General features: G+C 46.2%; 1 protein-coding gene across 1 annotated transcript in view; it reads right to left on the bottom strand.

The window, feature by feature from the left end:
• MCF2 (MCF.2 cell line derived transforming sequence) overlaps positions 1-18,489 on the bottom strand; it is a 94,201-nt gene that overhangs the window by 59,521 nt on the left and 16,191 nt on the right. The window contains exons 3-4 of the mRNA XM_084813668.1: positions 17,812-17,926; positions 11,227-11,317 (exon numbers count right to left, since the gene is read on the bottom strand). Of these exons, the coding sequence (XP_084669794.1) occupies positions 11,227-11,317; positions 17,812-17,926 (206 nt within the window). The remainder of the gene's footprint in view (positions 1-11,226; positions 11,318-17,811; positions 17,927-18,489) is intronic.

An 18,489-nucleotide genomic window follows, 5' to 3' on the forward strand; every position in this document is an offset into this window, starting at 1 on the left:
AACAAACAAACAAACAGGTCATAGAATCATAGAATAGTAGGGTTGGAAGGGGCCTACAAGGCCATCGAGTCCAACCCCCTGCTCAATGCAGGAATCCAAGTCAGAACATCCCCGACAAATGGCTGTCCAGCCTCGTCTTGAAGGCCTCCAGTGTGGGAGAGCCCACCACCTCCCTAGGGAATTGGTTCCATTGTCGTCTTGCTCTAACGGTCAGGAAGTTTTTCCTGATGTTCAGCCGGAATCTGGCTTCCTGTAACTTGAACCTATTATTCCGTGTCCTGCATTCTGGGATGATCGAGGAGAGATCCTGGCCTTCTTCTCTGTGACAACCTTTCAAGTACTTGAAGAGCACTATCCTATCTCCCCTCAGTCTTCTCTTCTCAAGGCTAAACATGGTACATAAATAAGTGGTATATAAAGTGGTATATAGGTGGTACATAAATAAGGTAACTAAATAAATAATGTGCTCAAGGTGGCTAAATTGTGACAATATGACAATGAAAAACGACAACAGGGATAGCGGCAAATCCAAAAAATGACAGAAAAGTCCAGGGGGAGCAGGAAATTCAACCTTCAGGCCGGCAAATTCAATCAAGGTGAGCCGGCAGTGCTCAGGATGAGGCAGTAGAGCTCCCACTTTATTCTTGCTCACTTAGGATTCCACAGTTATGTGATACTTTTAATCCTTCTGTCTTATTGTTTTATTACCACACCCTTTCTAAAAAAAAATTGAATTTGTATTCATTTTTTCACGCAAGTTTGTTCTTGAAAATGAAAAAGAACTGAGTTCTTAATAATAAACTAAACTAGAAACTTCCCCATGTTCCCACCAGCCAGCATGGTGTAGCGGCTAGAGTGTTGGACTGGAGATACAGGAGACCTGGGTTCTAGTCTCCACTCGACCATGAAGCTCACTGGGTGACTTTGGGCCAGACTCTCAGTTTAACTTACCTCACAGGGTTATTTTGAGGACAAAATGGAGAGGAGAACCATGTGAGCCACCTCGCAAGAGGAAAAAAGGCAGGACATAAATGTAATAAACAAATAAATACCATATTTCTGAGTGTGGTGGGACACATAGTGGGACCTGCAGTGGATGAGAAGGATCATATGAGAGGAGATGATGCTTAAGGCATGGAAAGGGAACCTGCAGCCCACAGGCCCTGATCGGAGTAACAGAGGTTACTCCTCCTGCACACAAAGCCTTCATGAATTCCTCCAGGGTCTCCAAGCCCCACCCCTTGAGGAATCTCCACTGTTATCTCCAGTCACAGATTGGAGATAACAGTACAGGATTTGGAAAGTGGCGGGGGGACTCACCCACTGGGGAAGGCGCCACTCAGACAAACCATCCCCAGCTGAGCCAGTAACTGGAGCATGGCATCCCAAATGGCTTGAGACCAGGGTGTCCTAAGCCATGTAAGTCTTTTAAAAGGTTAGACCAACATTTTGAATTGTGCTGGGACGTTAACTGGCAGCCAGCGCGGTCACATGCTCTCTTGTATCTATGACAATGGCTGACAGTAAAACAGTAAAATTCAGTGCACTGCAAGCTTTCCTGCCTCTGCTCTACTTCACCCATCATCACTGGTGGGAATCGAGGTATTCGCAGCCCACTGATGGTACTAAATGCCACAAGGGCAGAGGAAAAGACCCAGGACTGGTGCTTTCAGCACTCTTGTAAAATCCTAGTTCCAGACTTATTCCGCTCAATATACAGCAGAGAGATGGTATAATCAATAGGGCTTTGATACAGATGTGTATCAAGTTTCTTTGGCACCTGCTCCTTTCAGCATTAAAGATGGACACCGTCCGCCATTTTTCTGTGCTGTGTTGCAGCTAGGGGTGTACAAAACCCACGTACCATTCTGTCCAGGTGTCTGCAGGGTGGGGGGAGGCAATCCGTCTCTCCCCCCAGAATCCTGCCTGGCCGGCTCTGCTCTGCAGCGAGTCCGTGGAGCCGCCGGCTGGGGCCACCTGCAGCTGGACTTCTGTCTGCTGCCGGGCTGCGGCCACAAATGGCGTCCAGCGTAGGACGTGATTGGCCATGATTGGCTATGTAAATATTTATGTAACCAATCACGGCCAAGGGCAGGGACGCAAATGGCATCCCCTACGCCATTTGCGTCCCTGCTCTTTGCTGTGATAGGCTACGTAAATATTTTCGTAGCCAATAACGGCCAAGGGCAGGGACACAAATGGCGTCCCCTATGCTGGATGCCATTTTGTTCCACAGCCCAGCAGCAGATGGCTGTGCAACAAAGACGTTGTCCCGGACCATCCGCTGCCTGGTAGGTTCCATCCCGGGGGGATTTCGGGGGGCGACGGGGGAGTTGTCCGCTCTGTCACGGACTCCGGGGGGGTGGATTCTAAGGAATCTGGCCTCATGGCAGATTTCTCTGCCATCCCTAGTTGCAGCACAACCCCCACCCCCAAAAAAACCCTTATACAAAAAGAAAGAAGCTGTGCTACAACCCCTGCCAATGGCGAGCCATAACTTTGAGAAAATGTTGGAAAATGTCTCCTCGTCCTGGAGAAATTCAGTGAAAATGTGGTATTTTACACATCGCTCCACAGGCTGAGACGTGCCACTGAGACACAATATGTTCCCAGGAGCTATTTTTAAGATAGGCTTAAAATAATGAAGGAAAGCAAATTGGTTGCCAAAGTCTTGGTCCAATTTAAGCCAACAGGAATTCTGCCAGGGACCAAGAATTGGCTCCTCTAACCAGAGCAAGCCACTCAATCGCTTGAGACAATATGGGCCCATCATCAAACCCAGCCCATCGATAGCCCTCCATAAAAGGTTTGTCAGCATGGACATGGAATCATGGGCTCAGATGACAGGAAGCCGGATTCCGGCTGACCATCAGGATAAACTTCCTGACTCTCAGAGCAATACAACAGAACCCGTTCCCTAGGGAGGTGGTGGGCTCTCCCACACTGGAGGCATTCAAGACAAGGCTGGACAGCCACCTGCCAGGGATACTTTGACTTGGATTCCTGCACTGAGCAGGGGGTTGGACTCGATGGTCTTATAGGCCCCTTCCAACCCTACTATTCTATGATTCCATGAACACTTAATACAGAAATCTTCCCAAACTTTTTTGAACTCATTCTCCAGAGAAGGAGATTCCCCAGTCTCTCTAGGAAGCTTATTAAGGCAATGCTGATCTGCTCTTTCAGGCTGAATCTACACATAGCAGTTATACCATTATCATACCATTACCATAACTATTGGTACACATGACACCAATGGGCAGCAATCGTTACGATAACAGTATAACTGCTATGTGTAGATTCAGCTTCAGTTATGATTCCCCCACCCCCACCCCCACTGATTAATCTAAATCTGTCTTCCTGGAGTTAAAAAAACAAACTGCTCTTTGTCTTATCCTCCGCAGAATAAGATGAACAACTGCCATGTTTCAGAGAAGTTTTTAGATGACCTTAAGGCACAGGTAGGTACATGAGAGGAGCTGTTCCACCAGGGACTAAAGTTCCAAGCTGTATAGGTTTATATCCATGCTGGAGGCCTTCAAGACAAGGCTGGATGGCCACCTGTCTGGGATGCTCTGACTTGGATTCCTGCATTGAGCAGGAGGTTGGACTTGACGGTCTTGTAGGCCCCTTCCAACCTTACTATTTTATGATTCTGTATTTTGGACTACAACTCCCATCATCCATGACCATGAGGCGTTCAGATGAGGCTGGACAGCCATCTGTCAGGGATGCTCTGACTTGGATTCCTGCATTGAGCAGGGGGTTGGACTCGATGGTCTTGTAGGCCCCTTCCAATCCTACTATTCTATGACTCTATGACCCTGGGATAGTTTGCTCCAAATTCTATGAGTCCCCCAAACAATCAGCGACCACTTGCCACATACAACCCCATCCCTATGAAAACCTGTCAGTTGGATCCTAAGTGTGTTTACTCACAGAAGCAATTCCTACTGAGTTCAATGGGACTTTGAATTCAATGGGGAAAGCAGCGGAAGGTTCCGTGTGGGTGGAGGGAGACTGATGCTGTAGGCTAGTGGACAAATGGTGTCTACTGGGCCTGGTGGGGCATTTAACTACAGGCGCAGCCAATGAGTTGCAGCAGGCGGAGCCATCTGGAGCATCAGTCCAAAGCAGAGGGAAGTTGGGCATTCGGTGTCCTGCCTGCCCAGAAATACTAGCCGTCTCTGTCTACCACCCTTCCAGTTGCCATCTTAAAGGCAGCAAAAGGAGAAGGGAGAGAATAGTATTTGTGACATTACAATTTGCAAGCAGGCAAAATGTGAACACCTTGATGGGATGCCTCCACTGAACCAGAGCGAAGGGGAGAAAGGCACCCATGATGGAGGTGTGTGTGAGGTGGGTGGGGTGGAATGAACCCATTGAACCCCCTAAGAGTGTTTGCCAAACTTCTGATAGCTTTATTTCCAAATTATAGTTTGTGTGTGTGTGCGTGGAGGGGGAGAATGTCTCCCTCAGGTAAGTATCTTGTTCCCATTTGTGGTGTAGCGGTATAATGCCAGTTACATATGGTGTTAGAGTGTTGGGCTGGGGAGACCTGGGTTCAAGTCCCCGCTTCACCCCATGAAGCTCACTAGGTGACTTTGGGCCAGTCACCAACTCTCAGCCTAACCTACCTCACAGGGTTTTTGTGAGGATAAAATGGAGAGGAGGAACATCATGTACACTGCTTTGGGCTCCTTGGAGGAAAAGAAGATGGATACAAATGTAACAAATATATACAATAAATAAATACTTTCTACAGGAGCAGCAATATTTGAATATTTAAATCCAGTCATGGGATTTGCGGCATAAAGTTGCCTCCAAGTATGTTCCATGCGTTTGGAGCGATTCCAGTGACAACGGAGAGTGAGGGATGTGTCACTCCTAACCCAGAAATTCCATATTGAAGTGTAATAATGGCAATGATATAGGTATAATTTTTAAATAGAATAATAATTGAAGTCTGTGTGTAATGAAGTTTAAATTTAATCCCTTGAAGTAACTTTTTCATATTTTTTCTTTTCCCCTTTTGCTTTCTTCCCTCTTGTCCTTTTTAAAAAAATTATTATTTTTTCCCTCTCTCTTTTTTTTTCTCCCCCTCCCCGTCTTTCTCTTGTTATTGCTGCGTCCTCTTAAGAATACTGTATTGTTGGAAACTGTAGATATTGATTGGGCTGTTGCTATTGTTTGTTTCATTTTTAAAGATTAAAAATAGAATAAAAGTATTTAAAAAAAAAAGAAATTCCATTTTTCATCATGGGTTTTAAGGATGCATATGCAGTTTGGCATTCTCAGGCATGCGTGTTTTTAATCCTGGGACTAAAAAGAAGGTTTAGTGGCTCGCCTTCAAATAGACTTTGCCCTTTCTGTGCATAACATGTCTTTTTCTGGTGCCAGCACTTTTCTAAATTAAAGCTCTGGGAAAGCTTTACTCCTACACCCAAAAAAGGTTAACTTGTAGAGAAGGCATAAATATAATGATGATCCAAACTCAGTGGAATCCTCTTGCTGTGTTTGTGGGTGACTCACCGTGCTGGGGCATATCCCTGTCTCAGAAGAGAATGAATGCTCCAATCACACCCAATGCAAAAGTGGGTAAAGATCACTGGGTGGCCACTTACGAATTGCCAAAAGGTTGCCCAATTTACATAAAATTTGCATGTGCTAATTTATACATATAGATGCAGATTTAGAAATAATAACTATAATTTAAATAGAAATAAAGAACATCTCACCATAGTGCAGAAGACTGTGACCAGATGATGCCTGTGTCTCCCTGGTTAGATGTTAACTGCAGTTCTTCTGGTTCTGTATCTTTAAACCAGCCTCAGACAGGACAAGGCTTTGCATAGAGGATGCCTTCAAATAAAGGACTATCCTTGGAAAAGGGGACACATGGCCACCCTAAAGGATCACCCACCCCTTTCAGGTGAGACCCATGGCAGACAACTATGCAGCAGCCTCATCTGTGAGTGAACCCTTTTAGGCTCAAATTAAATTCATTACACTGATAAATGCAATTAATTTAAATTAATTCGTCATTTTATTTACTGATGGTGGGGAGGCTGGCAGTTTTGTCCTAACCATCTGAGAATGAGCAGGCCTAATAGGACTAGTCCTCATTGCCCACTCTCAAAAAGGTCCCTGCATCTTGCAGGCCTCACTTTAGGTGCTGCTTGTCGAATTCAATCCTTACTACCTTAAATGTGCCCTTGGAGCCAGGGAAAAAAACCGGAAGTAGGTGTGTGTGTGTGTTTTATACCTTGCCTCTTATCCTTACATAAGCAAATTGGTTTCATTCAGATTCGTTGCCATGCCACACGGTTGTCCTGATAGAGACCTTAATAGGGTCTTGTCTGCTTTCTGTAGCACAGCTGCTATGGAGGGGTTCGAGAGCAAGGTTGACCCCCCTTGGGAAGCAATTAAATGATAGATGGAACTATCCCCCTCCCCCAACACACACACTTTTCAAATAATGCATAGCTGAAATCTTCAGCCAAGATCTAAGGAAACACCACTCAGCCAGATCTACTTGACCAAGAGCTTCTGAAGTTGCCTGTCTTCAACAACGCCCCCCCCCCCTACACACACACACACACAAATGGTACAGGAAAAAGAAGGGAGGCTGATTGAAATGTAGATGTACACATATTTGGGGAATTATTGGGGACTCTTAAATCCTTCTTGATGCTGATGGGAGAAAATTCTGCACCTGCCTAACCTTTGTATATAGAGATCAGTGCTTAAATTTTGGCTGGATCATAGCCACTGTGGGAAACGAGATGCTGGGCTTCAGCAGGGCTGTTCTTGAACTCCTGTAAGACTGGAAAGAAGAGGTAGAAAGAGGAACTGGGGGGGGGGAGGCAATTCAGATTAGATCAGAGTGTCCTGATAGAAAGGAGAGAACATTCAATCTCACACACTATCAGCCTTCTGCACCAAATGTCTAGGACAGACCCAGGTCCCAGGCCGCCTTACTTTCAAAAAGCATTAGGACAGATTTCATTGAGGGGGGGCTCATCCAATTTTTTCCACACTCACAAGTGCAAACTGTTTTACCATGCATCCTCAGGAGGACATGGCTTCCCCTTCACCTTTGGGAAAACTCAAATTCCAACCATCAGGGAGTTGCAGAAGTTAACTTTCCCAGGAAAGGAATGCCTCTGCCGCCCAACAGAAAGACAATCCATGTCACCTCTGGGCATCTCTGCACCAGCCTAAAATGGGACTTTCTGCTTCCATTTTAAATGCAGGATCACAACAACTCCCTTTTTCATGTGCTTCCTTTTCCCCCACCCCCTTCCCCCTCCTTCTCCCATATCTGAGTCTTCCATTCTTTCATTGATCTCGCTCTTCTTCTTGCGTCTTTTCTTCTTTTCATGGAGGAAACTGAACACAACGGGGTAATTTGATAGCCCATTATCTGCGATCTATTTAAAAATGGCACAAAGGGCATTTAGTGCAGGAGACGCCTTGGTGGGTTCATGTAAAGAACCCACAAACTTCCGTGAAGGAGCAATCTCAATCACAGGACAAAAGCCCCGTGTGAAGGAGCCCTCTGCCTTGTTCTCCCAGGAACCTGTACAGTCTTGCAAGCAGAAACTCTCCATACCCTTCCACCTTTCAAAAGAGGAAAAGTGGGTTGCTTGCAACACCCTCTTCTCAAACCAAAGATAACAGGCAGTTTCCCTCACTCTTGTGTTGCACATTACCAAAGTCTCTTCACCTGCAAAACATCAACTCACTCTGCAATAACCTGTCATGCACCACCTATTCCAAAACAAAGTGTGTGTGTTTTTAAAAAGACTCTCCCCACACCCAAATAACACACCTCAGATAATAGGTTCTATCTCACACAATGGATAGACAATTCTGTCTCACACAATGGATCTGTCTGCACTTGTAGAATACTTGCAACCGAAACATTCAGTAACATTTACTATCTGGATAGGCAGCTGCAGTTTTCTTTTTTTTTGAGGGGGTGGGTGGAAAGGCAAGAGAACAATGTGCTGTCATTTTGATTCCATGCACGTGTTTACACGCATGTGCACTAGAGTGGCCCGATTTAACTTCCAGGGACACCCAGAGGAAAAGAACATCTGTGCAGGTGACCTGATGTTTTAAAAGGGATCCCCTACAGGCAAAAAATAGAAATAGGGATGGAAGCTTTTTCAGAAAAATTGGGACTGTCCCTGGTAAATGATAGGAGCAGTTGGAGTGTATGCATGCAGCTGGCATTTAAGCAGTAGTTTGTAACTCAAAAAGCTTGCCCTTTTTTATTTTATGTTGAAGGGCCCCACAGAGGGCTTCCAAAAGAATTAAAGATTTCTGTTTGATTTATCTCTCACACCCTTCAAGGGACTGATGCAATAAAGGGATTTTGAAGTCTCCCATGTCTCTCTGTCACACACACAACTCACACACACACAGAGAGAGAGAGATTCCCAAGGTGCTCTATTTAAATCTGATGCCAACTTCACCGTATCAACACTTGACAAGCGGTTTGGACGATCATGGGAAATGCAATCAAAATGTCAAATACAAAGAACATCCTTGGTGTGTGTGCACGCCTGTGTGTCATCTCGAAGCGCTGCGTTCAGCAGTTTGCCCTAGAGCACTGCACTCCCTCGCTGCTGCACCAAGACAGCATCTGAACTTAGAATCTCCTTTGCCAAAAAAGAAAAAAAAAAAAAGACTGCAGGCAGACGGAGCTCTTACCGCATTCCTTCGGCACCTCATCTTGCCTCTTGGGGGATTTGCTTCAGCCATCTCCTTCGCGTGCAGGAACCGATTCCCTTGCCCAAATGTCAATGCGGCATCGGTGAAATAGGACCCGTGTCTCATGAGGTGCTTAAAAATCGCCACGGAAAGCCGGCCGCCTGCACAGCAGCTTCTCCTGGTTCTGTGGCAGTGGCATCATCACTGCCCGGGAGACAGGGAAACTCCTTGCTCGTATCAGTTCCACGGGTCACACATGTTCCCATAATCCACTAATCCCCAACTCAAACTGGCTGGCAGGTGATCCAGTCCTAGTCTGGCTAAAGCAGAGAAGGCCTGGGTGCCAAAACTGTGAATGGCCGTTGGCTGTGCTACCCGGAGAGAGAGAGAGAGAAGAGAGAGAGAGAGAGAGATGCTCTGCGGCCAAGAACAGCTGTGTGTTTTTAAGGTGGAATGTGGAAGATCAGAGACACATTTAATTTCGGCCACCGTGTTCCCCCAAACGAGCAGCTGACAGGGAGGCAGCGTTCTGCTGTTGTGACCCTTCTTTTCGGAAAGGCAAAGGGACCTTTCCTCAAAGCTTTTGTGGGGCAGAATGCCTAAGGAGGCCCGGTGAAAATGAGCAAGCCATGTTTGGCTGGGGGCTGCTAGGGACATCCCACTTACTTGCGCGAGGGCTGGAGAGAGACCCTGTGGCAGCTTTCGGTGTAGCCAAGTGAAGGAGGAAGAAGTCTTGGGTTTTACTTGGGAGGAGTCTGGGGCAAGTGTAGATGATGGTGGGGAGTTACACATGGAAAGGGCTCCCCGGGGTATGTAGGTCTCAGGCTGTGAACACTTTTAAGAAGTCAGAACCAGCACCTTGAATTTGGACTTGAAATTAACTAGCATCCCTCCCTGAGCAGATCACCAGGTTCTGGCCTTGGCCGTTCCTTGTGCTTCGCGCCCTGAACAGCCTCCTGATCCACAGCCATTAGCAGGAGATAACATCTAACTCCATGCCATGGAAAGCTTCACCTGCTAAGATCTGCAGTCCAAGCCGCTATTAAAAAAGAACAAGCACAGGCCAGGCCCGTTTCACAGGCTCCGGGCATTTTCTCACCTTGCCCCACAGTTGTGGAATTCTCTCCATTTATACCTCCTTACGGAACCAGAGCTGGACAAATTTAAACGAGGCTTGAAAGCTGACTTGTTCGAGTCAGAGTCGCAGGCGTGGTGTGTGGAGTGAGGAAACATTCAGTTTGTAATTGGGTTTCAAATTGGTTGGTTGTTTTAACTGACCGGTTGTAAGTGGTTAAAATTTGGACTAGTCGTTTATTTAATGTGCAATTATTCACTGTCTTTATATTATTGTGTTGTATGTTTGGGGGTTAATTAGGATACGCCCTGGTATACAGTGCAATATACATTTGTACTATATGATTATTATTGTTGTTGTTGTTGTTATTGCTATTATTATTATTATTATTATTATGCAGGGTGGGCAACACACTCCATTTTTTTTTCTGTTGTGGCGCCAGAGTTGGGGTGCGCTCGCTGGTGAGTTGAGGGGCGGCAATGCAGCCCACCGAACCGCAATGTCAGCCAGCTCTGCTTTAATGGGAGATGCCTTGGCTCGAGCTTGGGGCCTTTTGCGTGTCAAGAAGGTGCCCTGTCTCCAGTCTGTTACTTCCACTCAGGGAGGGCCTGTAGCTCAGTTTGCAGGAAGGAGTGCCTTGGCCTCTCCAGTTAAAAAAAGAGAGCAGGTGATTGGAAGACCCCTCTCTCCTAGAGACCCTAGAGAGCTGCTGCCACTCAAAGTAGGCAATACTAGAATAGGAGGATGAATACTACAACCCTGCATAAGCAGTGGTAAATTTCAGTGGGCTCTGGTGGCTCCAATTTCAGTGGGGCTGCGGATGCATTCCGGGTTTCAGTCAGAACCAGCCAGAACACCAAAGGAGCTATCCAAGGTGCTAAACCCCACCCCCCAAGATAGGTTCAGCACCTTGGATAGCTCCTTTAGCATTCCGGTTGCTTCTGACTGAAACCCAGAATGGATCCACAGCCCCACCGACCTCTGAGCCACCAGCCTCCACTGTTAAATTCTAAAGCTCACCATGACAGTCCCCATGATGGTCCCAAGGAGAATCCAAAAATCCAGTCAGCTGTGTCCAGCCAGATCAACAAACCAGTTCTGGCAGTTTTCATCTCCACCAGGAGCAGGTCTTTTGTAGAGCTAATGGGTCCCAATTGCCCATTCAACACCAGGCCACCCCCCAAATACTTTGCATCACAACAGGGAACAATATACTGTCACTGGGGAAATCCATTTGCTCCCCACCCATCCCAGCTACCGTGAAGCTCAGCTCAGAGGGAACTGAGAAGCCTGGCAGAAGGTGTCATAGTCCCCATCCCTGCTAATCAAAAAGCTTCGGTGCTTCGATCCTGCGAGGCCCACTACACCACTGGGTATAAAGCAGCTTCCTAGGTTCCCCGCAGCAGGATAGCTATAGAAGAAAGACTTACCGCTATTTTTTGGAGAGCCATTTTGACCGACGTCCACGTATCCAGTCGTCTGTCCAGGATGAGGGTAAACTTGCTGTTGGGTTTGCGTTGGCTAAAACATGAGAAAAGAAGGGAAAGGTAGGGAACAACACCATACCGTTTGCATCCATACCAAAATGCAAAACCCAAACCCCATTATACCTCTTGCTTCCCCATTCCCAATTTTTAAAAATGGCTTTCAAGACATAAGCATCCATTGTCATTGCAGCTAGGGAAGCATGGATTTTGTATCATTTGTTCTGTTTGCGTTTCACTGACTGTCAGGTGGCTTTCATTCCATCATCCGTTCACTGGCAGAATCAGATTTCTTTCCAATGTCCCAAATTTGTGAAAATTCGCACTTGCAAAATGCATAAATCCTCCCCAAAATGAGCATTGTCACGCTTTAGCCTATGGGGAAAATGTACATTGTCAACCGGTGGTGTTTTTTATTTTACGTATTTTTCTATGACTAAATTTGAGTAAAATTCTGGAAAGTTAAAAAAAAATGGTCCAGAAGTCCACAGAATCAGTGAGACTCAGGAAAAGCTGGTCCACCGTGGAATCCACAGGTCAGATTCATAAAAGTCCAAATTCATTTGATTCCATTGCATATTTTTCTGACATTCCTAATTGCAACCACCCAGACCAAAAGAACTCTCAACCTTGGAAATTAACTTTGGAATGTTTGGATGTGGACAAGTTGAGGCCTTGCAAAGCAACTAGCCAGCAGAATCTGTCTAATAATTCCTGCCAGCTCCACTTGAAACATACACCTCAGGTTACTCAGAGAGGAGGTGAAATTTGAACTGGAGGCATCCCACTTTTATTTTAAAATTATTTATTTATTTATTTATTTATTTATTTATTATTTCTTTTCCATCTGGCTGAAGAACAGAAAGCAGAGAGTAGGAATAAATGGTAAATTCTCCCAATGGAGGGATGTAAACAGTGGGGTCCTCCAGGGATCTGTATTGGGATCGATGCTTTTCAACTTGCTCATAAATAATCTGGAAATAGGAGTGAGTGTTGAGGTGGCCAGGTTTGCTGATGACAGCAAATTATTTTGCGTGGTTAAAACAAAAACTGATTGTGAGGAGCTCCAAAAAGATCTCTCCAAACTAGGAGAATGGGCATCTAAATGGAAAATATGTTTCAATGTAAGCAAGTGTAAAGTGATGCATGTGGGGAACGGATCCCACTTTGCATATATCGGATCCGAGCTAGCGGTGACTGACCAAGTGGGGGTGTGGTGGACAGGTCAATGAAAATGTCAACCCAGTGTGTAGCTGTTGTGAAATAGGCAAATTCCATGTTAAGCAGTCAGGAAAATAAGTGAAAATAAAATTGCCAATATCATACTGCCCTTATACAAACTATGGTGCAACCACACTTGGAATACTGTGTACATTTCTGGTCGCCACACCTAATAAAGATAGTTGGAAAAATGCAGAAAAGGGCAACTAAAATGATCAAGGGACTGGAGCACTCCCCTATGAGAAAAGGTTACAACATCTGGGACTATTTAGCTTAGAGGATAGGCAAGTGAGGAAAGACATGATAGAGGTGTACAAAATTATGCATGGTGAGGAGAAAGTGGGCTGGGAGACATTTGTTCTCCCTCTCTCATAATACTAGAACCTAATGGGGTCATCCCATGAAGCTGATTTATTGGTAGGAGATTCAGGAAAGGGAAGAGGAAGGACTTCTTTGCACAGCACTTAGTTAAAGTACAGAATTCGCTACCACAAGATGTAGTGATGGCCACCAATTTAGATGGCTTCAAAAGGGGATTGGACAAATTCATGGAGGAGAAGGCTATCAATGGCTACTAGTCCTGATGGCTATATGCCACCTCCAGTATCAGAGGCAGCATGCCTATGTACACCAGTTGCTGGGGAACATGGGCGAGAGAGTGCTATTGCACTTATATCCCACTTGTGGGCTTCCCATGGGCAGTTGGGTGGCCACCATGTGAACAGAATGCTGGACTGGACGGACCTTGGTCTGATCCAGCATGGCTCTTCTTATGTGCTTAATATTTCCTATGGGCCTTCAGATAGCTCCCACTGTTTTCAATGGACATTTTGTCCTTTGTTTTTAGTACATCCCCAGGTGGAGCTTGTGCCATTTGGCTGAAAATCCATTCACTAGGCTGAATTCTAAGGGCACTTGCAGGAAGCATAAATGAGCTTTCCAGAGAGGCTCTCCTGGAGCCAACGCTGTCGTCTTTTCAGCACCAGGTGAAGACCTTTTTCTTTTCTTTTTCCCAGGCATTTTAGGTTTGCAGTTTCTGTTGTTTTAAATCCGTTACTGTATTTTAAATCTTTGCCCTGCTTCTAGGTTCTATTTTGTTATTCTAGGTTCTATTTGGTTTATTTTATACTGTAGTTTTAAATGTTTATACTGAATTGTATCATATTGTATTTTATGGTCTGAATTGTTGTGAACCGTCTGAATTGTTGTGAACAGAGAGATTCAGCTCTTGGGCAGTATCGAAACATAATAAATAAAGAAATGTTGCCTCTCCCTGTAGTATGGGCTTGGTGCTCCCAGTGAAACTAAGAACAGCACATGTATAACCTAAGCACACACACACACGCGTGCACACACACACACACGCACACACATCCTAGCTCTGCCCAACTCAATTACTCACTCACTTTCATTCAGGGAAACCTGTTCCCAATCTACTCATCAGACAATTAAGGAGAGAGTTATTTGGAGTACACTTCACAAAGACTATTGCATTGAGGTCAGGCTCCCAGTTCTGCAAGTTTTAGGCAATCCACTCCGCATCTTTTGTTTCCTTAGATCAAAGCTCCAGCAGAAGCATAGAATTGAAAGGACCATGTCTGGAGGATGGGTGGGGTGTGTGTGTGTGTGTGTGTGTGAGTGTGAGAGAGAGAGAGAGATGGCAAAATAGGGGAGAGCACACAGCCCCACAATGACTTACCAAAATCCAGTGCCGCAAGACTAACTTTACAGCCTACAACAGGACTTCAAGAAGGGGTGTGAGCAAGGAGGAGAGGAAAGGGAGTCACAGAGAGGCCTAGGGTACAGGCGCAAGGCAAGACTGGTGTGGGGTTGGAGCACGTGCAAATCGCCACGGCTTATTTGCAGACTTCTCGCTCATCTCTTCTGTCCCTAACCTGGTGAGAAGTTTGCCTTTTCTGTGTTTGGCAAAGTGTACAAATAAAAAGTGTGTGTGCACAGGAGAGAGGAAAGTCAGGTCTGGAGGAGAAAGGTGCACGCAAATTGCCCTCTTCCTTTGTAGAGGGTTCCATGGCTCAGTGGCAAAACACATGCCTTGCATACAGAAAGTCTCCAGTTCAATCCACGGCAGCTCCAGTTAAAAGGTTTGGGTAGCAGTTTATGGGAAAGACTCTTCCCTGCCTGTCCCCTGACCTGGGACAGCTGCCGGTCAGAGTAGACCAATAGTCTCTGAGCTGGTATAAGGCAGCTTGGACCAAGGTCCCACAGCACACCTGTTTTGCGTGCAGAAGCTCCCAGTTTCAATCCCACACATCTCCAGTTAATAAGGATCAGGCAGTAGCTGAGGGGGATGAGACTTGCCTGGCACTGTGGACAGCCACTGCCAGTCAGAGCGGACAGCACCAGAGCTAAATCGACAGAGTCTGATCTGGTACAAAGCAGCTGCCTATGCTCTTTCACAGTGCCGGCTCCTGGTTTCGGAGGGCCGTAGGGAAAGACCCCCTCCGTGGGGCCCCTCCCTCAGCGAGTCTGCCTTCTCCCCACCACTGTCTCCAGCTGCTACTGCTCCACAACCTCTTTCTTATCACTCCAGAGAGCCAGCGAGCAAGTCGGCAGCGGCATCTCCTGCTCCTTCTCACCACCACTGTTGTCTGGGCCAGAGGAAGAGGCAGGGGAACAAGTGGGTTGCAATGGCGGAACAAGTCCAGGGTGCTCTTGCCAGAGGGCCCCTGCTGGGGTGGGGACAACAGGCAGGTGCCCAACCATGCCTACCTGTGATGGCAACCCTGTTCCTTCCTATATTTCCCCTGTATTCATCAAAACCCTGCCAGGAGGAGAAATATGGCTCTCCAGTTAAAAAGGCCACCAGGAGGCTGAAAGGAGAATCCTTACTTGCAAATACCTGAACAGCTGCTCCCATGGATTTCTAGGGTGCGGTGGGAGGTTGACTGCTATCACCTTGGGTGTGGACTCCAGCAATGCCAGCAGGGGTGGAGCAGGAGAAGGTGTCAGCCAAAGAGCCTTCGGTACCCACGTTAGCTTGTGCCCATGCCACATTTGGAGCAAGGGGCCTTAGATCAGTGGCAGAAGTTCCCAGGCTCAGTCCCTGACATCTCCAGGTAGGGGGGCAGGGGAAGAATCCTGCCTGAAACCCCGGAGAGCCGCTGCTGCCAGTCAGCATCAACAACACTGGACTAGATGGACCAGTGGGTCGACCCAGTGCAAGGCAGCTTCCTGTGTAAAGCCCACAGTGTTAAACTCTTCGCCGCCCTGCAAGACTGTCTGGGGCTTTGGCAGACACTGGAAAGAAACTGGTTCGTAGCTTGCAAATGTTTCAAGGAAATGGCTGAATGCCATTTCAGTATGTGCCTGAAAGCAGACAACTGCTGAGGGGGGGGGGGGCTGCTTGGGGGCAGCACATGTTATGGGCTTAATATCCCACTATCCACTTAACAATTGCAACAAAAGTACAAGCAGTTCATCTTCCCTAGCAGGCTGTCCACACAGTTAGTGTGGCCAGTGTCACGTGAACATGAATTGCAGGAAAATGTATTACGGTGATGCCCATCCAACAGATGCCCTTGCCAAAGTCCACATGGGCCAACTGGTCGTCTTATACGACAGAGGTAAATCATGCATGCAGAACATGCATGCATACAGTGAGACACGATACAAGAACAGATATTCAAAAATATTCCTGTACAAAAATCAGTGCTTGAGTTATATATGAATACCAAAGCCCCAAATATCGAATTTAGGGTATTCAGTCTTGGTCCTCACTGCAGAACCCATTCCAGCGCCTACCGAAACGTTTGAGCTCAGAACAGTAACTGCTCAACTCTTTGGCTGGCTATGTGGAAAGAAGAGGCGTGTGGCTCCTGAACCCTCCCACAGAAGACAGATCTAACCACCTCCTTTCTACATCTGATAGACATCACAACCTGCTGGGCAGGTATCACAGCAGATGACTCTGTTGTGTTGTATCAGTAGTTTAATCACAATTATTTTCCTGGCTATATTTTTTGTCCCCGTTCCCCTTGGGTTCTTCTAATTTTCTAGGGGCACAGGGTCTAGGGTTTATACACAGGTGAGTTAAACAAACCAGTGTTTACTTTTAATTATGAGTTTGGGAACAAACTTATCTGCAAAAGAAATTAATGCGCAAAACATATGCTGCTATCTGTACAGTCAGGAGTCTGTGTGCGTGAGGGTGTGTTTTAAATCTCACACACAATTCAGTTAGGTATGCACAGAATCTCAGGTTTCATTTTTAAATGAGCCCTTCTCCCTTTGCCAGTCCACAGTGAAGATAGGTAGGTAGCTTCTGTTCCTTTTTTGGCTGCCCTTTCCCAATTGGAGATGCTTCAAGTGTGTGAAGGGATACCTCCCATAGCTCTGTTGGGAATGCTGCAACCTCATCTGTAAGTTACTGGAAGGGGACAGTGTTGCAGTTAGTTAATTCATGGGAATTTTGACCACAGCGAGCCTTAGGATCTCTATGGCCTACAATGTGGTTTCCTGTGATTTCTTCCTTTTTGATCCTCCCCTTCCTCCCACCCCACCCCACCCCTCTCTGACTTCCACCACTGCTCAGAGCACGTGTGTTTGCTCTCTCGCTCCTGCTGGTGTAATGGAACACAAAATAGACTGAACAGACTCTTTGGAAACTCTATGCTGTACCTGCATTTTAGATGCAAGAACATTTGTGAGTAAAACCATTTTACCTTTTCTTCACCAAAGAAGGGCGTGGTCTCCTTTTATTGCTCTAAGATAGCCTGTGTGCATGTGGGACTGGTAAACGCTCATTCTGCTTTGCCTTTTTGTTTTTTCTCTGCTAATTGCCTTTCTAACATGAGGCATCTTTACTAAATAATCAACATCCCATATCACAGATGCCTCGATGCCTGTTCTGTATTGAAATGCTGTCCATTGTTATGATGCAGACTAATACCACAAGTCAATTAAAAAAAAAAAACACCAATAAAGAACAGCAAATGAGGTCGCCTTATATTGCATCAGACCTTTGGTAATCTGTCTGATTTTTATCTTGCTTTCTTCTCCAAGTAACTCACAGTGGCATGCATGGCTCCACCCCACTCCATTTTTCCTCACAACAACCCTGTGAGGTAGGCTAGGCTGAGAGACAGAGCCTGACCTGAGGTCTGAATGGGAATATGAGCCTGGAAAGGACTCCACAAGCAATGCCATATATCTAGCCATTGAGAAGAGCAACCTGGGCCTTCTACATAATTTGCCTTTTACTCATAACCAGTTTGGAATCTGGCCCTGTTGCAGAATGCCAAGATCACACTCGATACCTGCTCGGTGTTAACCCTGAGGCATGATCTGTACCTTGGGATCCAAGTTAAGTATGTTAAAACTTTCGTCACAACCTCCTCGGGCATTTGGTTGAAGTGGGAATTTTCAGGAAGTGTTATGATCCAGCCGTTGTCCTTTCCTCGCCCACCTAGGGGGCACAAAGAGAAAGTGAGAGAGAAACAGGGGCAGCATGAGTAGAAGCCTCAACCAGTAGCTAAACCACACTATACACGTGTGCTTGCAACCGAAATCAAAGCAGGCCTCTCCAACGATGTTGCCAATTGCTGTGGGTTTGGATTTTGCTTGGGTCTCATGCTGCATCCTGGCAACTTGGGATGGAAAGCATTTTAAGTGTGTCTATTTGTATCCCAATTCTCCCTAGGGTGGCCATGTGCACTACTTTACAGAGGACAGTCCTCTCTTTGAAGGTGTCCTCTGTTTGCAGGGCTGCCTAGTCCAAGTCCAGTTTAAAGATAAAGAATCATAAAGTGGTCACTGATTTGTGTAAAAATTGCACATGCTCAGCGCAGATACACAGGTGGTCACCTGGTCACAGTCTTTCCCCCTCTGGTGAGATGGACTGTATTTCGATTTCATTGACAGCCATTCTTTCTACACGTGCATCTATACATATAAATCAGCACGTGCACATTTTACACCAATGTGTCCACTTTTGTCGACTTTTTTTTTAACTGATGCATAAGTGGCTAC

This window comes from Heloderma suspectum, chromosome 9 (genome assembly GCF_057233095.1).
Source record: "Heloderma suspectum isolate Gila_16-S chromosome 9, 16-S_ref, whole genome shotgun sequence".
In the NCBI taxonomy this organism is placed as follows: Eukaryota; Metazoa; Chordata; class Lepidosauria; order Squamata; family Helodermatidae; genus Heloderma; species Heloderma suspectum.